At 43.2% G+C, this 17,862-nt stretch overlaps 1 protein-coding gene across 2 annotated transcripts in view; it reads left to right on the top strand.

The window, feature by feature from the left end:
• Positions 1 to 11,509, top strand: part of LOC147013041 (plectin-like) — a 64,077-nt gene extending 52,568 nt beyond the window's left edge. For both annotated transcript variants that reach the window (XM_085854498.1, XM_085854497.1), the window contains 2 exons: positions 1,083 to 1,178; positions 7,953 to 11,509. In XM_085854498.1, the coding sequence (XP_085710624.1) occupies positions 1,083 to 1,178; positions 7,953 to 8,156 (300 nt within the window). In that variant the 3' untranslated portion in view covers positions 8,157 to 11,509. The remainder of the gene's footprint in view (positions 1 to 1,082; positions 1,179 to 7,952) is intronic.
• The last annotated feature ends 6,353 nt before the right edge of the window (positions 11,510 to 17,862 follow it).

Genomic DNA, 17,862 nt, shown 5'->3' with positions numbered 1-17,862 from the left:
AATTGTTGAAATTAAAAAAAAACCTTTTGGTATCCACAAATGTATTTCTTTGGTTTGCAGCGGAACAAAACAAAAAAAAGCTGAAAAAAAATTATTAAGTCTTCGCTTATTCCACACGCAAATCCGAAAATGGCCTGGACAATATTATTGGCACCTTTTAGAAGTTGTTGGAAATAATTAGAGTTCAAGCAGGTGATTCTCCTTTACTTTGGAATTTAACTCACCCGTCGTGAGTTGCAGGTGCTTGCAATATAAAAAAAATCCCTCATTCAACCAGTTTGAGAAGAGAAAACGAGTCATTCTGCTGTTTTGTGTCACTGTGTGTACCACAATGAGCATGGACAAAATAAAGAAAATCAGAGAATTGTCTGAGGAGGTCAGACACAAGATTGTAGCCAAGCATGGACAACCTCAAAGTGACAAGTCCATCTCCAGAGACTGCTTCGCCAGCTCCAATGCCCTGTACAGAGTATGGCCCCAATCGATGGATGGAATGTGTGATGTCATTGGCATTTTGTACAAAATGTGGAAACTACAATGCGGGATATCATTTACATCGAGTTATCATATCTGAACTTTCAAAAAAACAAGAGGACACTCCGGAGAGGGACACTCTTTTCAAGAGTGTCTTCCTTTTCAGAGTTTCCTTTACGTACTGAGTAACCATATTTCACAATCTGAAGAATGGTAAGTTGAGTGCTTGGTATGCAGAGCTGGTACGTATGTCCCTCTGTGGCAAATAAAGGTGTTATTGATGTACATTCTCATGTGGATCTGGACAAGCACAGTATTTCCAGTACTATTTCAGTATTTCGACTGGAAGAACAGCAATTTGCAGTCAAATTGAATCTGAACATTCTGAAAAATCTGAATCTGAATCTGAAAAAATGAGAATAAGGTTCGGAACATACCTGAAACGAGATATGTTGTACAAGTTTACACGTAGATAGGTATTACGATGCATGATATCATTTACATGTCAATGCTGTAATGGACAATATCATTTACATGTTGTACAAAGTTACATGTAGATGCTGTAATGGATAATAGTCATTTACACGGAGCCTTTTATGAACCTTTAGGATTACGAAGGTCTCCTTGTGAGGTATCGTGATACCATCGTCAAGCATCATGGAAGTCTGCCCCCCCTTGACATCCGTGGAGATTTTGTTCAAGAGGTACGTAACTACAGATTTAAAGAACACTAGTACTATATTATCATTATTATTAGTTGCGAGATTGAAGATTCGCTAGTCTTGTTTATTCGTTTCCTGAATATGTTTGTCTACCTGTCAGTCGCCGACAGATCGTAATTCTACACCGTTCTTCATTAAACTTGGCCAACTGGTAGAGCCGGTCAAAAGCTAGAAGCCTATTTGTTTTAAGGTCAAAAGTCACAACAAGGACATACTTTTTGAGATAACTTGGCACAGTGTAATTGTTGAGATTTCTGCTTTGTCTTGCATTTTGAGCAGGATTTTCTTAATATTTTCACTGAATTTGGATATATTTAGCTGTTTTGACATGACAATGGTTTCCATGACAATTTCACCCCATTATGATCAAAAGGGATTTTTTGTGATTTTATTGTTGCCATACCTCAAAATGTTTTCAAGACATAAAATTGAAATTTACACATTATTTGTGCCTCTGTGTAGTATTATGTGGGTAAAATATGGTCAATAAGTCAAAGATTATTACGAAGGTCGCCTTGGTGTCTCTCTCCAATAAACTAACTTTGTTTTGATATTTGTTTTGACATTTGTAAACTTTGTTTTGATATTTCAAAAATAGAACATCCCATTTCATAAACTGGTAAACTTTCAATGTGGCTGTTCAGCACCACAACCTCCGAAAGGCAATTCTGTTCGCAACCTTGTATGCATCTCATTAGGACAAGCACTAAATATTGACCAGGGTTGCAGGGCCAGGCTGAATGGCAGAGCTGAGCTGTTCAGGGAGTTGAGGCATAAAACTGTATGTGCACTGAGGGTGGACAAGGAGGCCTATGTGTGAGGAATCTGTGAGGGGGTAGAGCATCACCTGTAGTCAAGTGATTCTCATCCTGCTTACAGGGGAATTCGCGCATTGCATTCCTCCAAGCCGGTCCCTCGATGTACTGCAGTTAGAGCGGAGGGTGGTGGGCTCTTGAAAGATGAGTCAAAAGTGAAGGCCTGATGGGCTGGTTACTTTGAGCGGCTGAACCAGGCTGATCCACCAGCTGTTGAGTTGGATGTCAGGGGTGTTACAATCACTGTTGCTGACCCTCCAATCAACTGTGATCCACCTTCGTTTATGGAAACACAGACTGCGGTGAACCGGTTGAAATGGGGTAAAGCTCCAGGGATCTGTGGCATCCATTCTGAACCTCTCAAGGCTGGTGGAAATGCTGTACTCATGCCGTTGCATGCAGTTCTGTACTCTGCCTGGAACACAGGCATCATCCCAACTGATTGGAAGAGGGGCCTTGTTGTCCCTTTCTGGAAAGGGAAGGTTGATCGCCAAGACTGCAACAACTACTGAGGGGTGACGCTGCTCTCAGTGCCGGGCAAGGTCTTTGTTCGGATAATTCTTCGGATAATGAAGGCCATGACTCAAGACATTTTAACATTTTTCACCATAATGCGACAAATTTTTCCAATCAGAACAAAATTGCCCTCTCTAGCTATCCTTGAGCAAGGCGCATTTATGCTTAATTTACAATTACATGATACCCCATCCGAGTTAAAGGTCAAGATCAAATAAATGGCAGTCTGAAAAAAAAAAGCATTTGTTTTGTCATCGCTCAATTTTGACGATGAGGATTCTCAAAGTCTGCTTGGCCTTCCAAGATGCTTTTGCATCATAATAATGGATCTATACTGAGGTGGTGCACTTGATAGTTGATTAGTGTCCTTTCCCTAATTTTTTAGGATTGTGACTGAAACAAAAAACACCTTTTTGATCATAACTTGAATAATTTTCCTCTGATTTTTCATGATGTTGAGTCTTTTCGATAGATTGTAGATGGGGACACATTTTCTTCATCTAAACTCTTATCCCTAAATGTTGAAGGTTGAGGTCACATCGTGGTCCGAACTTAGGATCAGGTGTGCTTTAGAAATCCTGCGCCGAGTCAGTGATCTATGATAACGATGCCAGTATGAAAGCCATACAGGTATGAACTATGAACTCGTTCCTGTTCCCAGAATAAGATACATCTTCAATCTGCATGTAGAATAGACTTCCATTTCCCACTCATTGTTTAAGCCGCTGTCACACCTTGACGTTTTAGCCAGCGTATGGCAACGTATCAAAATTGATCTAAAACGCTGGCGTACGCTGAACTATTGATGTTTTTCTCCAGTTTTGGACGTATTCATAACGAGTTGGACGTATGCATAACGTATTAGTAACGTACACAGAACGTTTCGATAACATATAGATAACTTATATCAACGAATGCTGAGCGTGTTGTCGGCGTTCACAACCTATGCCGAACGATAGTCTAACTTATGCATAGCGCGGCAGCGTATCACCGACGATCACGTGGCGTAGGCTATTCACAGGCTGCGGCTCAACGATTCAAATCTTAACCGCACTAGACATCGAAGTGAGAAGCCGCTGTCACACCTTGACGTTTTAGCCAGCGTATGCCGACGTATGAAAAATTTGCTGAACCAAGCTGGCACACGTCGAATACGTTATGGGTAAGTTTTGTATACATTAACAGCACACTGGCATACGTCGTAGTACGCTGGCATACGTCATAGTACACTGGCATACGTTGTCATACGCCGAGTACGTCGAGAAATTTTCAGCATGTTTAAAATTTCTCGACGTACGACACACGTTCTGCATACGCTGGCCATAAGTTGTAGACACGTTATGCGATCGTTGACACACGTCGACACACGTTACTTGTACGTTACTCATAAGTCGAAACACGTCAATGTAATGGTTCGCGTCAGTGTTCCAGACTCCCTGGTTTATTTTTGTTTTTCTTCGGTATGACGGTGATGTTGACACTTCAATTGCTAGTGCGGTTATGATTTAAATCATTGAGCGGCAGCCTATTAATTATATTATATTATAACCGCACTAGAAATCGAAGTGTTAACTTCAGTCATACCGAAGAAAAAAAATATAGATATACCATCAGAGATGGGGAATCCCCTGCCATTGAATGAAAAAGGTCATACATATTCCAGATAATGAGGGAGGTGAATTGGAAACAAGACACCATTTGGTCATCATCTCGAAAAAGTTCCCCAGGGGTAAGGAACGTAGTAACCAAAAATAATTGAAATCAGATAAGCGGTTTTCCATTAATTACAAAAAACATTTTTTTCAAGATGGCCACCCCAGTCGGCCATCTTGGATCCGGCCACGCCCAAGATCAATAGGATTCTTCCTTTTCAGGTGGTACATGTGTGACTCAAATTTCAAATCGATATGGCGAAAAAACATTTTATTGAAGATGGCTGCCCCAGTCGGCCATCTTGGATCCGGCCATGCCCAAAATCAATAGGATTCTTCCTTTTCAGGTGGTACATGTGAGACTCAAATTTCAAATCGATATGGCGAACAGTTTATGAGTTATCGCATTCACAGCTATAAATGTTGACGCCCGGACGGACGGACGGACGGACAGCCGGGCGACCTGGGTCATAACAATATCCCCCTTCCGCCACGTGGCGGGGGATAAAAAAAAAACCAGGGAGTCTGGAACACTGACGATAAACATTACCTTGACGCGTTTCGACTTATGAGTAACGTATGAGTAACGTACAAGTAACGTGTGTCAACGTGTGTCAACAATTGCGTAACGTGCCTACAACACGTTACTCAGGTTAGAAATAAGTTTTGGGTACGCTAAACATTACCTCGACGTGTTTCGACTTATGAGTAACTTACAAGTAACGTGTGTCGACGTGTGTCAACGATCGCGTAACGTGCCTACAACTTATGGCCAGCGTATGCGGAACGTATGAGTCATATGCTGGCATACGTCGGAAAATTTCAAGCATGGAAAATTTGTCTAACAGCTCGGCGAACTACGACGTTTGCCAGCATGCTCTTAACGTATACAAACTTACCCATAACGTATTCGATGTGTGCCGGCGTTTTAGCCCAATTTTGCATACGTCAGGCATACGTTGGCTAAATCCTCAAGGTGTGACAGGGCCTTTAGAGGAATGGGGGGTGGGGGGGGAAGGGAAATGGCGTTAAGTTTAATGTGTTTTATTCCCCAAGTAATATCACTGGTCCCCCAAGTGTTGACTCTCCAACTTTTGTCTTTTAGTCGAACAATTCATCTTTCAATCCCTCTTTAATCCCTCCAGCCTCCGTCTATCAATCCATCTTTCAACCCTTCTTTAACTCTGGCTACCCATCTATCACCAGTCCCTCACCCTTTAACTTCCAAAAATTAACTCACAAACTCCTTAGTCTTCACGATCTCGCCATTTTTGCCTTTCAAACCCCATAATTCCGATGGGAAACTTCCCTCACCTGAATCCACCCTTTCGTTTCTCCATCTCAAACCCCTCTCATCATCCTTCCACCTCCCAACCCCCACTTTACACCATCCCGTTCTAACTCCCCTGTTCATTCCACATCCGAACCCTCCCCCCCCCCCCAAACCACCATGTCATGAAGAGTAATTACCAGATTATCTCGTGATTTAAAAAGTTCTGATGAACTCGGCTACATCTGGAACAGTGAAACGTATGACATCAGTACATAACAGGAAGTATGTCCAGTGTGTTTTAACTTTTAACCCTCAGCATCTGAGCACACGTACAAGGATTCATGTTTTTCTTTGCCCTCGGGGTTGGTTTTAAAGAAATTGCCAATTGGTTATTATTTATATGAATCGGGTGTGCTTTCGAAATCCGGTGCTGAGTTGGTGATCTGTGATACCGGTATGAAAGCAATACCAGAACAGCGTTGCGTGATAGTCATACCTGTACGGCGATGGCGATGGATTCTGACCTGCGTTGATTACCAATACTGATCTCACTTTAAAACAAAATCATTTTTAATACAAGTTGAAGTTGGAAGTAAAATAACCATTTCATCATAGGGGGAAAAAGCCCCGTGTGGGAACACTTTGAAAAATTTGTGTCAATGATGTGTACGTCATATATGAACACGTAATAGACCATTGGACTATTGTACATTTTTTGGAACCTGAGTTTAAAAAAACAAAAACTATTTCTTTAAAATAATATTGATATACCGGTATATGGGCTGTTTCACAGTCATGGTCATTTCTGGTATTTTGTACCCTTGCATGCTAAATAGAAAAATCAGAGGCTGTAGTATCTCTGTCATTAGAGCCAGTAGTTGGTACTAGTGATGGCACAACTTGGACCACTTTTTATTTGACAAAAAAAATGTCAATTTTTGGCAGAATGGCATAAAAATTGCCATTTTTTTGACAAATAGCTGTCTCATTTTCTCCAGGTACACTGCATTCACAGTGTATAAACAAATACAAGCAGAAATTGGGACTTTTATTTGTTGTTGCATCAATTGAATACCTCTTCTGTACTTTGTCCACAACATATTATTCATTTCAGACTATGAATATTTATTTCACCCTCAATAAATATGTCCCACCGTTCGTCCGTCAAAAAATGTCCTTTCCGGAAATGCATATTGTAGAAGAATTTTTTTATATAAATAAAGGGTCTTTTTAAAAGTTTATTGTGTGTTTTACCAAGTATGTATATACCTGCACTGATATTATGCTACAAAGTTTGAGTGTAACCAATTACCTTCTATTTGCATGGCCTGCACTGATTGCCTTACGTGTGTCCGTCAAAAATGTGTCCTCTCCGGAAACACCTAAACTGCCACGAGTTATAAGGAAACTACTTGCTGGCTATAAATTTTGATGTTTTGTAAGGTTGACATGGTCATGAATATCCATTATCAGTAAAAGGTATTTACATTTATGTAATTTATCTTGTTACAACACTGATTGAATGTCCATATCAAAAATGTCCTCTCCGGAAGAAATATGTGATTTTCTTCATTTTTTCATTGTGGTGGTAAACTTTTATTTTCAGAGATAAGTAATTTTTTTCAGAATATGTAGAAAAGTACATGTAGTTTTAAAATTTTGTGCTAAATTCCATCATATGCAGTGCTATGAGTGACAGTGGTAATTGAAACATCGTTTTTCTGGATATTTGAAACTTAGTTCAGTCTTTTATTGATATTTCCACAAATATACTTCATTTGTATACTGAATCATAATTGCAGTAATGGAATAATACTTGTGGAACATATGGAAATCACTGAAGTTTGATAGTGTTGTTATTTTGTGGTTATAGTTGAATTGTATTAATGACTATATATGACCGTTTTTACAGCCATTTTTCCCTGCTGTGCAGGGGTTAGGCTTTTTCTTGAGGCAATGTTTTATGGCCGGATGCCCTTCCTGACGCCAATTGTATTAATGACTGTTGTAGTTTAAAAAAATACTCTCCTAACATCCTTGGGGTATTATTTTTAATAAGAAATATTCATTCAGATGCTCCAAAAATTTGGATTTAAGTATTGTAATTAACAATGTTGGATTTGGAGAAATAAAAATATTGAGTTTGAATTTTTAGTGGTTGTGAGACAAACTTGGTACCCTCATTGTGAAACGGCCCATATTGACAACAACAAAAAGTCGATATCCATGGAGACTAATCAATCCTATCATGCATGTCAACAGACTTGATATGGAACTGTAACATCCATAAGCAGAAAATTCCATTCCTTTAATCAAATTATATCATGTGAACGTTTAATTTACAATCATTTCATCTGGTTACAAGGTTTACTTTCCATGTACAAACCATTGAGAGTGAGTTGAGCAAAAGGAAAGAAGTGACATTATATGATGAATAATAATAATAATAATAATAATAATAATAATTTCAGTAACATCTTGCTGCATCATTCCTCTTCAGCAAAATGACTTGAGGATTTACCTGCAAAAGCTGTCCCAGCGTGTCACCGAGTACATCGGTTTGGTGGACAACGTCCATCAACTGGAACGACGAGTGAAAGTCTCGGTGGATGGACAGCAGATTCCATTGCTGGAAGCCTTAAACAAGGGCTACATCAGCAACGACAAGTACAACCAACTTATTGATTGGAGAAACGACATTTGAGAACAGCACTTTAGTCGATAAAAACTTTCAACATCAAAATTACTTCATAATATAAAATTGGCAAAGGAAGAAATATCTTTTCAATAATCAATCAACTCTTGCATTACGAGGGGACAATCCTTAGATTGTTAAACTTCTATCCACGGGTTCATAATACAGGTTCTCAACACAGATGTTTAAGGCATAAATAAAGAGGAAACTGAGTTATGGTTAGACCATATAATGCTAACTAACCTGTGACCCACAACTACACACAAAGTTATGGTTAGAGCATATAATCCTAACTAACCTGTGACCCGCTAACACACACAAAGTTATGGTTAGAGTATATAATCCAAACTAACCTGTGACCCGCTGACACACACAAAGTTACAGTGAGAGAGTGTAACCCTAACTAAACTGTGACCCACTAACACACAAAGTTATGGTCAGAGAGTGTAACTCCAACTAACCTGTGACCCACAACCACACACAAAGTTATGGTTCGAGTATATAATCCAAACTAACCTGTGACCCGCTGACACACACAAAGTTACAGTGAGAGAGTGTAACCCTAACTAACCTGTGACCCACTAACACACAAAGTTATGGTCAGAGAGTGTAACTCCAACTAACCTGTGACCCACTAACACACACAAAGTTATGGTTAGAGTATATAATCCGAACTAACCTGTGACCCGCTAACACACACAAAGTTATGGTCAGAGTATATAATCCAAACTAACCCGTGACCCGCTGACACACACAAAGTTACAGTGAGAGAGTGTAACCCTAACTAACCTGTGACCCACTAACACACAAAGTTATGGTCAGAGAGTGTAACTCCAACTAATCTGTGACCCACTAACACACACAAAGTTATGGTGAGAGTATATAATCCGAACTAACCTGTGACCCACTAACACACACAAAGTTATGGTTGGTGTATATAATCCAAACTAACCTGTGACCCGCTATCACACACAAAGTTATGGTTAGAGTATATGATCCAAATTAACCTAAGACCCGCTAACACACAAAGTTATGGTCTGAGCGTGTAACTCCAACTAACCTGTGACCCGCTAACACACACAAAGTTATGGTTGGAGTATATAATCCAAACTAACCTGAGACCCGCTAACACACACAAAGTTATGGCTGGAGTATATAATCCAAACTAACCTGAGACCCGCTAACACATACAAAGTTATGGTTGGAGTATATAATCCAAACTAACCTGTGACCCGCTAACACACACAAAGTTATGGCTGGAGTATATAATCCAAACTAACCTGTGACCCGCTAACACACACAAAGTTATGGTTGGAGTATATAATCCAAACTAACCTGAGACCCGCTGACACACACAAAGTTATGGCTGGAGTATATAATCCAAACTAACCTGTGACCCGCTAACACACACAAAGTTATGGTTGGAGTATATAATCCAAACTAACCTGAGACCCGCTAACACACACAAAGTTATGGTTGGAGTATATAATCCAAACTAACCTGAGACCCGCTGACACACACAAAGTTATGGCTGGAGTATATAATCCAAACTAACCTGTGACCCGCTAACACACACAAAGTTATGGCTGGAGTATATAATCCAAACTAACCTGTGACCCGCTAACACACACAAAGTTATGGTTGGAGTATATAATCCAAACTAACCTGAGACCCGCTGACACACACAAAGTTATGGCTGGAGTATATAATCCAAACTAACCTGTGACCCGCTAACACACACAAAGTTATGGCTGGAGTATATAATCCAAACTAACCTGTGACCCGCTAACACACACAAAGTTATGGTTGGAGTATATAATCCAAACTAACCTGAGACCCGCTAACACACACAAAGTTATGGTTAGTCAAATTGGTTTAAGTACAGTATTACTATGTTGTGCTGAAATAATTAGTTTTGATGGTTTAAGGATATTTAGCTTGGGAAGGGGATTACTGGAACAGAGACATTGTGTGCATGTGTGGGGAAATAGCTTCTGCATAGGGAACAACTTGTCACTGGAGAGATGTTTACAATACAAGCTTTCAATAAACATTCGATCGAGTGCAACAAGATTTAAATATGCATTTCGCAAATGGACATTATCAAAGGTTTTCGACTTGCACTCCTCAGGATAAAACCACAAGTGGATGAATAAGTACCAAACTCTCGTTTATGAAGTTATAATGTCACATGTCCTCAACGTTGATTGGTTGAGAGGAAGCAAGGATGGGATTACCCGATTGGTGGAAATGAATCACCAAAGTACCAGCAGAAACATAATGCTAATTAGCTCAGGGTTAGTGGGGGGGGGGGATGTGGAGGTTTTCATGATGACTCGATGTTGACTGTGCTAGAGTTGTGACACAGTCAGGCCATCGCTGTACGACAACTATTCCCTGTACCTCTGCAATTGGTCACCATTTCCTGAATAATCCTCAGTGTGCAGAGCAATATCGTATCGGCTGGTATAAAATCCTGAGTAGAGGACGCAGTTTCGCTCACCTTCGAGCAATGGAGGCCACATTCATCAGGTCAACCAATCCCATTCGTTGTGGACAGAAAGAATTTGTCCGAACTTTATATCTATTCTGACTATGATGGCTTGAATGTGTGACAACTCTACCGCAGTCAACATCGAGTCATCATGAAAACCACCACACAACCTCCTCTACTAGCCCTCAGCTAATTAACATTATGTTTCTGCGGATACTTTGGTGATTCATCTCCACCTAATCATTATTCATCATGCTCTGTGGTTCCACCAATCAGGTAATCCAGTCCTTTTCTCTCAACCAATCAACGTTGAGGACATCACATTATGACTTCATAAACGAGAGTTTGGTGCTTCTTCTTCATCTGCTTGTGGTTTTATCCTGAGTAGTGCAAGTCGAAAACCTTTGGTAACATCTATTTTATTGAAAAGCTTTCAATACTTACCAAATGTTGCTTAACACATCACTGAGCTCAACATGGGTTTGTTGTTATTGTTGTTTGTTGATTTGCTACATGTTACTGGGATGTGTGTGTGAAAAAAATGAGATAATTAGGTCAACAAAAGGAATAAAAGGGTCTTGCTTTCTTCCAAATCCACAGCAATGCTCGTGAATGAAACCGAGTTAGCATTCAAGGTCCATTCGTTTGTTTGAATGTTAATAAAGATGGAGCTTTAAATCACCTTTTAATCTCTATCTTCAGTTTGCATTTGCTGGTAGAAAGTGTGGGTGATTGCTTAACTGTCGATAACTGCTATAATTATCATTTATTTTCTTTTGTATTCACTGTCATAGTGTTGCTTTGCTGACTTTCAGTCGATTTAAACGTAATAAACAAGCTTGTGGGTGCATGAGTTTGGTTTGACTAATTGAATGTCACACCTTTGGTTCAGGAGCAGAGATAAAGTTCCCTTAAGGATCTGCAAAGATCTTTGTTATTTAATTATTGACAAGGCAAACGGTATTTTGAATTTTGTTGATTACACAATTACCCTGGGAGGAAAAAAAGGTAAGTGTGTGTGTGTGTGTTGCAAATGTGGGGAGTGAGGGTGGAACGAGTGTCAGGGGTGATGGGGTGGAACGAGTGTCAGGGGTGATGGGGTGGAACGAGTGTCAGGGGTGATGGGGTGGAATGAGTGGTGGGGTTGGTGGGAGTGAAACGAGTGTCGGGGGTGGTGGGAGTGAAACGAATGTCGGGGTGGTGGGGGTGAAACGAGTGTCGGGGCTGATGGGGTGGAACTAGTGTCGGGGGTGATGGGGTGGAACGAGTGTCAGGGGTGATGGGGTGGAATGAGTGGGGGGGTTGGTGGGAGTGAAACGAGTGTCGGGGGTGGTGGGAGTGAAACGAATGTCGGGGTGGTGGGGGTGAAACGAGTGTCGGGGCTGATGGGGTGGAACTAGTGTCGGGGGTGATGGGGTGGAACTAGTGTCGGGGGTGATGGGGTGGAACTAGTGTCGGGGGTGATGGGGTGGAAGGAGTGTCGGGGGTGATGGGGTGGAACTAGTGTCAGGGGTGATGGGGTGGAACGAGTGGCGGGGGTGGTAGGGGTGAAACGAGTGTGGGGGGAATGGGAGTTGTGGGGTTACAGCCAGTGGCAGGAGCGGTGGGGTTTTGGGATCAGTTTGGGTGTAGCAATGGGTAGAGGGATGTAGGGAGTGTAGGGAGTGGTGGAGGTGTCGCAAGTGTATGGAGTGGTTGGGCCGTGGATAGGTGTGGTGAGTGGAGTGCATGGTGTGGTATAGCAGTGTATACAGTGGTGGGAGTGAAACTAGTGTGATGTGGGAGTGGCATGGTGGGGCAGAGTGGGTGGTGGGGGTGCAGCAGGCGGTGGGGGCGTTGCGAGTGTCTGGGGTGGCGAGGTGTAGGCGTATATGCAGTGGTGGGGGCGTAACTAGTGAGTGATGTGGGAGTAGTGAGTGGTGGGGGTGTCACGAGTGTCATGAGTAGGGAATTCAGTGGGTGTCATGAGTGTCAGGAATCGCGAGTGGTGGAGTTGTTGCAAGGAGGAAGTAGTGGGAGTGTAGCCAGTAGGGGGTGTTGGGAGTGAATGAGATGTAGCGAGTGTGTGGGGTGGTAGGGAATTGCATGAATGAAAACTGGATGTTTGGGTTAATTAAAACACCTCTTTTGAAGATAATTAACAGCCTTATTTAATTATATTGTTGTGGGCTGGGGATTGGATGAGAAGACCACTGGGGGGAAAGCAATCTCGGCTCCCACCAGACTCCCCGGAATTGTCAGCCGTCGCACGCGGATAATTCTGTGACGCGGCGGGTTGCTAACCGACCATGGACACCAATAACTAAACCGCATGACCCAGGGTCCGCTCGTCTATGGGTAAACCGGGTTACCTAATTAATCACATGATTTAATTACCAGGGAACACGCCATCGGTACGCCTTGTCCGAACCGGATCACTTTACCGGACTGGATGCAGACGAGCGACACTGCCAAGGACGTACCGGCTAAAAGGAACCGGTCGTTGGGAATAAAGTCCCGACTAAACTAGGATTCGGACCATGATGGATCAATGAAAGAAAAGACAAAAATGAGCTGGAAACATTTCTAATAATGATTTCAAATAATTTATTAACAAGCAGGTGAGGAAGGGTATGTGGTACAATCAATAGATTTATTGGGGTGTGCAAGCAGAGATAGGGAAGAAAGGTGTGGTGCAACAATAAACAAGCAACTTATGAAAGCGGACGCAGAGCAGACAACGTGAAATAATAACAATAATAATCTTCTTCTTCTTCTTCTTCTTTTGGCTGCTCCCATTCGGGGTCGCCACAGCGGATCATCCGTTATGATCCGCATAATGATTTGGCACAGGTTTTACACTGGATGCCCTTCCTGACACAATCCTGGTCGCCTCTTACAACACAGGGATAAATAACATAACAATATGCAGTAATAATATAATAAATAAATTATAATAAATAACGATAATAATAATAATAATAATCTTCTGCAGTCTTACTTAAGTGGACAGGCGTCAGGACACACACAGACAGAGAAAACCCGATGAAGAGGAGGTATTGCAGCAAGACAGGAGAGGAGTTGAGGCTAAGGTCTCTCAGTACCTTTGCACGCTTACCCGAACACGCCACCAATGTGTTTGGGGGGGATGCTCCGTTGTGCGGTACCCCCTGACAGCTGGTGGGTCGTCTCTTGCTGCGTGGCAACTCGTGCAAAGCGTCATCCAGAGAATGCGACGCGACCGTCGGCGTGAAGGAGGGGCTTGGGTGGAGTCAGCATTGTGTAGGCAGAGTCCAAGCGATGACGGTAGAAGGCAGAGTCGAAGTCCAGCTTGAGCGGGAGGCGAGGCAGGGCAGAGAGAGATCGAAGGCTCCGCTCGGACCTTTATAGGCCCCGTGGCGGGGGCCCACCCCGAAGCGCTGTGTCGTCACCCGAATCGGGCGCTCTGATTGGCTCCGACCCCCTGCGCGGCCCAGCCGCGATGGCCAGAAACTGCAACATTCCATTTCCGGCAAGACGACCCCAAGCCGTAAAAAAGATCCCGCTCCGCCCCCACGACATGACATGAATCGCCCACACCGAACTCCGCGCCATGAATTGCATTGCATTGCTGAAACAGCCAGTCCAGAAATTGGCCGAAAGGAACGCGCCGCTTGTGCCTTTCACACTCGCATCCCGCCCATCATGGCGTGGCTGCCGTTTCTCTACCATTGGCCTCGGTACGTGTTCTGTGCAGCGTGGGCATCGTGCCGGGTGTGTTTCCTGTCCATTTGGTGGAAATTACTGCTGGCGTGCGTTTGGCAGGCTGTGTTTTCTATGGAGGGTATCCAGCGTAATGCCTGCTTGGCCTTTGCTGAGGATCCATCTCACAGCAAAGGGTGCACATGGCTCAGATTTACCTCAGGAATAATCAGAAAAGAAGAGTCGGAAAGAAGTTAGAAATGAAATAAAGAAGAAATGATGTAAGCAAACCGAGCTACGAGATCCTCGCAACGCACGGCCCTGTTGTCCCGCTAGACAAAAGGGAAGGGACTATCTACACGTATATTAATGGAATAACTGTCTTGGGACCACTATATGTTGGATGCATGTGGTTCCGAGAACTGCAACAATATTCTTTATCAGGCGCCATCCTCGGCCGCCTTGCTCTCTGGGGTCTTAAGGCATAGCCTGGGTAACCTCTCTGGGGTCTGAAGCCACCATATTTTTGGCCTGCTCAACCATGCCTCGACTTGGAACAGGCCGCAACGATTTGTTCACGATAAAGTTTTTTTTTTCACTTTCCTCACTCATATTATCGAATGCCTGTTCATCATAGCTATGAATCGCTGCACACATCGCATTTGCAAGTTCTATAGTTTTCAAAATAGGAGCTTGGAGCGATTTCATGCATTATGTGAGATGATTTTCCATGATCTACTCTCATGGACGAATTAAAGTATATCATCAAAATATTATTTCGGCTTTGAGGATTGGATATTGTCCGGACTAAATGATTGTTGAAATCTGGAGTGAAATCTGATAATTTAAAGAAACTAGTGCGGGCCCGTACATGCGTGCCCGTACGTGCGTGGCCGTAGTGCAAAAAAAAACAAAAAAACAAACAAAAAAAAAACTTTCAAACCGCATGCCAGAAACAACAACCACACAGGCCATTCCTTTGCTCTCGCGTGCCTGTACGTGTGTGCCCGTACGTGCGTGGGCATACGTGCGTGGGTGTACGTGCGTGGGTGTACGTGCGTGGGTGTACGTGCGTGCCCGTACGTGCAAAAAAAGAAAAGAAAAAAAAAGAATCGTCACGTCAATTGTGACGTCATAGCACCGTGTCCTGTCATTGGTTTGGTAAATAAATGGCCATAACTTGGGAAGCACTTGTCCGATTAATATCAAACCTTGAAAAGGCACATACTCAGGGCCCCAGCAATATAGCTTTTTTTTTTTGTATACCTTGGTCGAGGCTCATATGAGAGCTAACACACAACTCACAGCAAGGAGGCATGAGACAAGAGGGGCGGGAGTGGAAGGGACAAAACAGTGGGGAACAGACACATTAGGTGAACTGTGGAAGGGAGAGGGATGGGGATGGGACGGGGAACATGGCGAAGAGAAGATGGACATTTCAGGGACTTTCAGGAAGGAAAGCAGGAGAAATGAAGGAAGTGGGCTTGGGTGGATTATCGGGGGTAGAAAAGATCGAGGATTTGGATGGGGGAAGATAAGAGGTGGTGGTGAACAGCTGTTTTGAAAGCCTGGAGGGAAGAATGGGAAAGAATAGAGTGAGGAAGTTTATTCCAAAGGCGGGAGAAAAGAGGAATGAAAGAGTGAAGGTGAGCAGTGATTCGTGATTTTGGTAGTTTTACCAGAAGGGGGTTGTTGGCGGACCTTGAGCGCCCTGTGGAAATGTGGTGGGGACAAATCGCAGAGAGAGCAGGGGGGGCAAGGCTGGAGAGGAGTCGGTAGAAGACAGAAAGACCACCGACCAACCTGCGGTGATTGAGTGAGAGGCCCAAAGACTCAGCTTCATTGCGGGAGATGCCGATGATCTTAAATGCCCTGGTTTCGACAGCGTGAAGCCGAGAAAGGTGGGAGGCAGGAGCACCAGCCCAGAGGGGAGAGCAGTACTCCATCAGGCTATGGACAAAAGCTTTGTAAGTGGTCAGGAGCTCAAGAGGGCCGAGGAAGGACTTAGCACGACGGAGGATTCCCAGTCGGCGACTGGCTTTTGAGGCGAGGTTGGAAATGTGACTTTCCCAGGAAAGGTCATGGCAGATAGTGAGACCTAGAAGCTTGAAAGAAAAGACTTCTTCCAGAGGATTGTTGAGAAAGTGGATGGGGGGGTTTTGTAAACGGTCCTTTCGAAGAGACATAGTGAGAGTGTGAGATTTGTCTGGATTGAAAGACATGTTCCACGTGTTGGACCACTTTGTGATTTTATCCAGATCTGCAGTGAGTGAAGAAGCTGCTGCTTGCCGGTCTGAGGAATGACAGATGGTACGGCAGAGGGTGGAGTCGTCGGCAAAGAGAAATAGAGGATTTTCCAGGGAGTCGGAGAGATTATTGATGAAAACCAGAGAAAGAACAGGGCGCAGAACGCTACCTTGAGGAACTCCAGCCTGCACAGGAAGAGGGGATGAAAGAACTCCATTTAGGGCCACACGTTGACTGCGACAGGAGAGGAAGTCTGCGAGCCATGAGTGGAGATGGCCTTGAATACCATGGGAAGAGAGTTTGGTGAGTAGGGCAGGGTGCCAGTTTCAGTAGCTGGCAAGTTTCAATTAGATCGGACCAGTGGTTGTCGAGAAACACCGGTCACAGACACACAGACACACAGATTGCTGGAATTATATATATATATATATATATATATATATATATATATATATATATATATATATATATATATATATATATATATATTTTTTTTTTCCTTATAATTTCGTCTCCCTAACCCCCTTTCTGTCTTTGTCCGGCTAACCGATCCTGTCAACCTAACCTACTCCCAACCCCTAAAATCCTTTCTGGAGGGGAATAAGGACGAGGCTAGCGTCCTGTCTCGAGGCCCAACAAAGCCTCAGAATGGCCTCCCACAGATTTCAGCAATCTACCAAGGTGAGTGCAGCGGCCTACGGAGAGCGAAGGGATGGATGATGTGAAGGGGGCCACGTTTCCTATCTACTCTATCCTTTATTATCCTATCCTCTATCCTATTATTATCCTATCCTCTATCCTATCTACTCTATGCGTGCCCGTACGTGCAAAAAAAAAAAAAAAAAAAAATTCAAACCACGTTCCAGAAACAACAACGACACAGGCCGTTCCTTCGCTCTCGCGTGCCCGTACGTGCATGGCCGTATGTGGAAATAAAAAAATAAAAAAAGAATTGTGATGTCAATCGTGACGTCATAGCACCGTGTACTGTCATTGGTTTGGTAAATAAATGGCCATAACTTGGGAACTGCTTGGCAAGTTTCAATTAGATCGGACCAGTGGTTGTTGAGAAACAGCGTTCACAGACACACACACACACACACACACACACACACACACACACACACACACACACACACACACACACACACACACACACACGTAAGATAGTGCATGCACAGACACACACGCACACAGAGAGTGCGTGCCCGTACGTGCTCGGCAGTATGTGCAAAAAAAAAAAAAAAAATTGTGACGTCAATTGTGATGTCATAGCAACGTGTCCTGCCATTGGTTGGTAAATAAATGGCCATA

Source organism: Eptatretus burgeri, chromosome 14 (genome assembly GCF_056783735.1).
Source record: "Eptatretus burgeri isolate ZD-2024b chromosome 14, Ebu_testis_v1, whole genome shotgun sequence".
NCBI lineage: Eukaryota > Metazoa > Chordata > Myxini > Myxiniformes > Myxinidae > Eptatretus > Eptatretus burgeri.
This window is presented reverse-complemented; position numbering and strand designations above follow the sequence as displayed.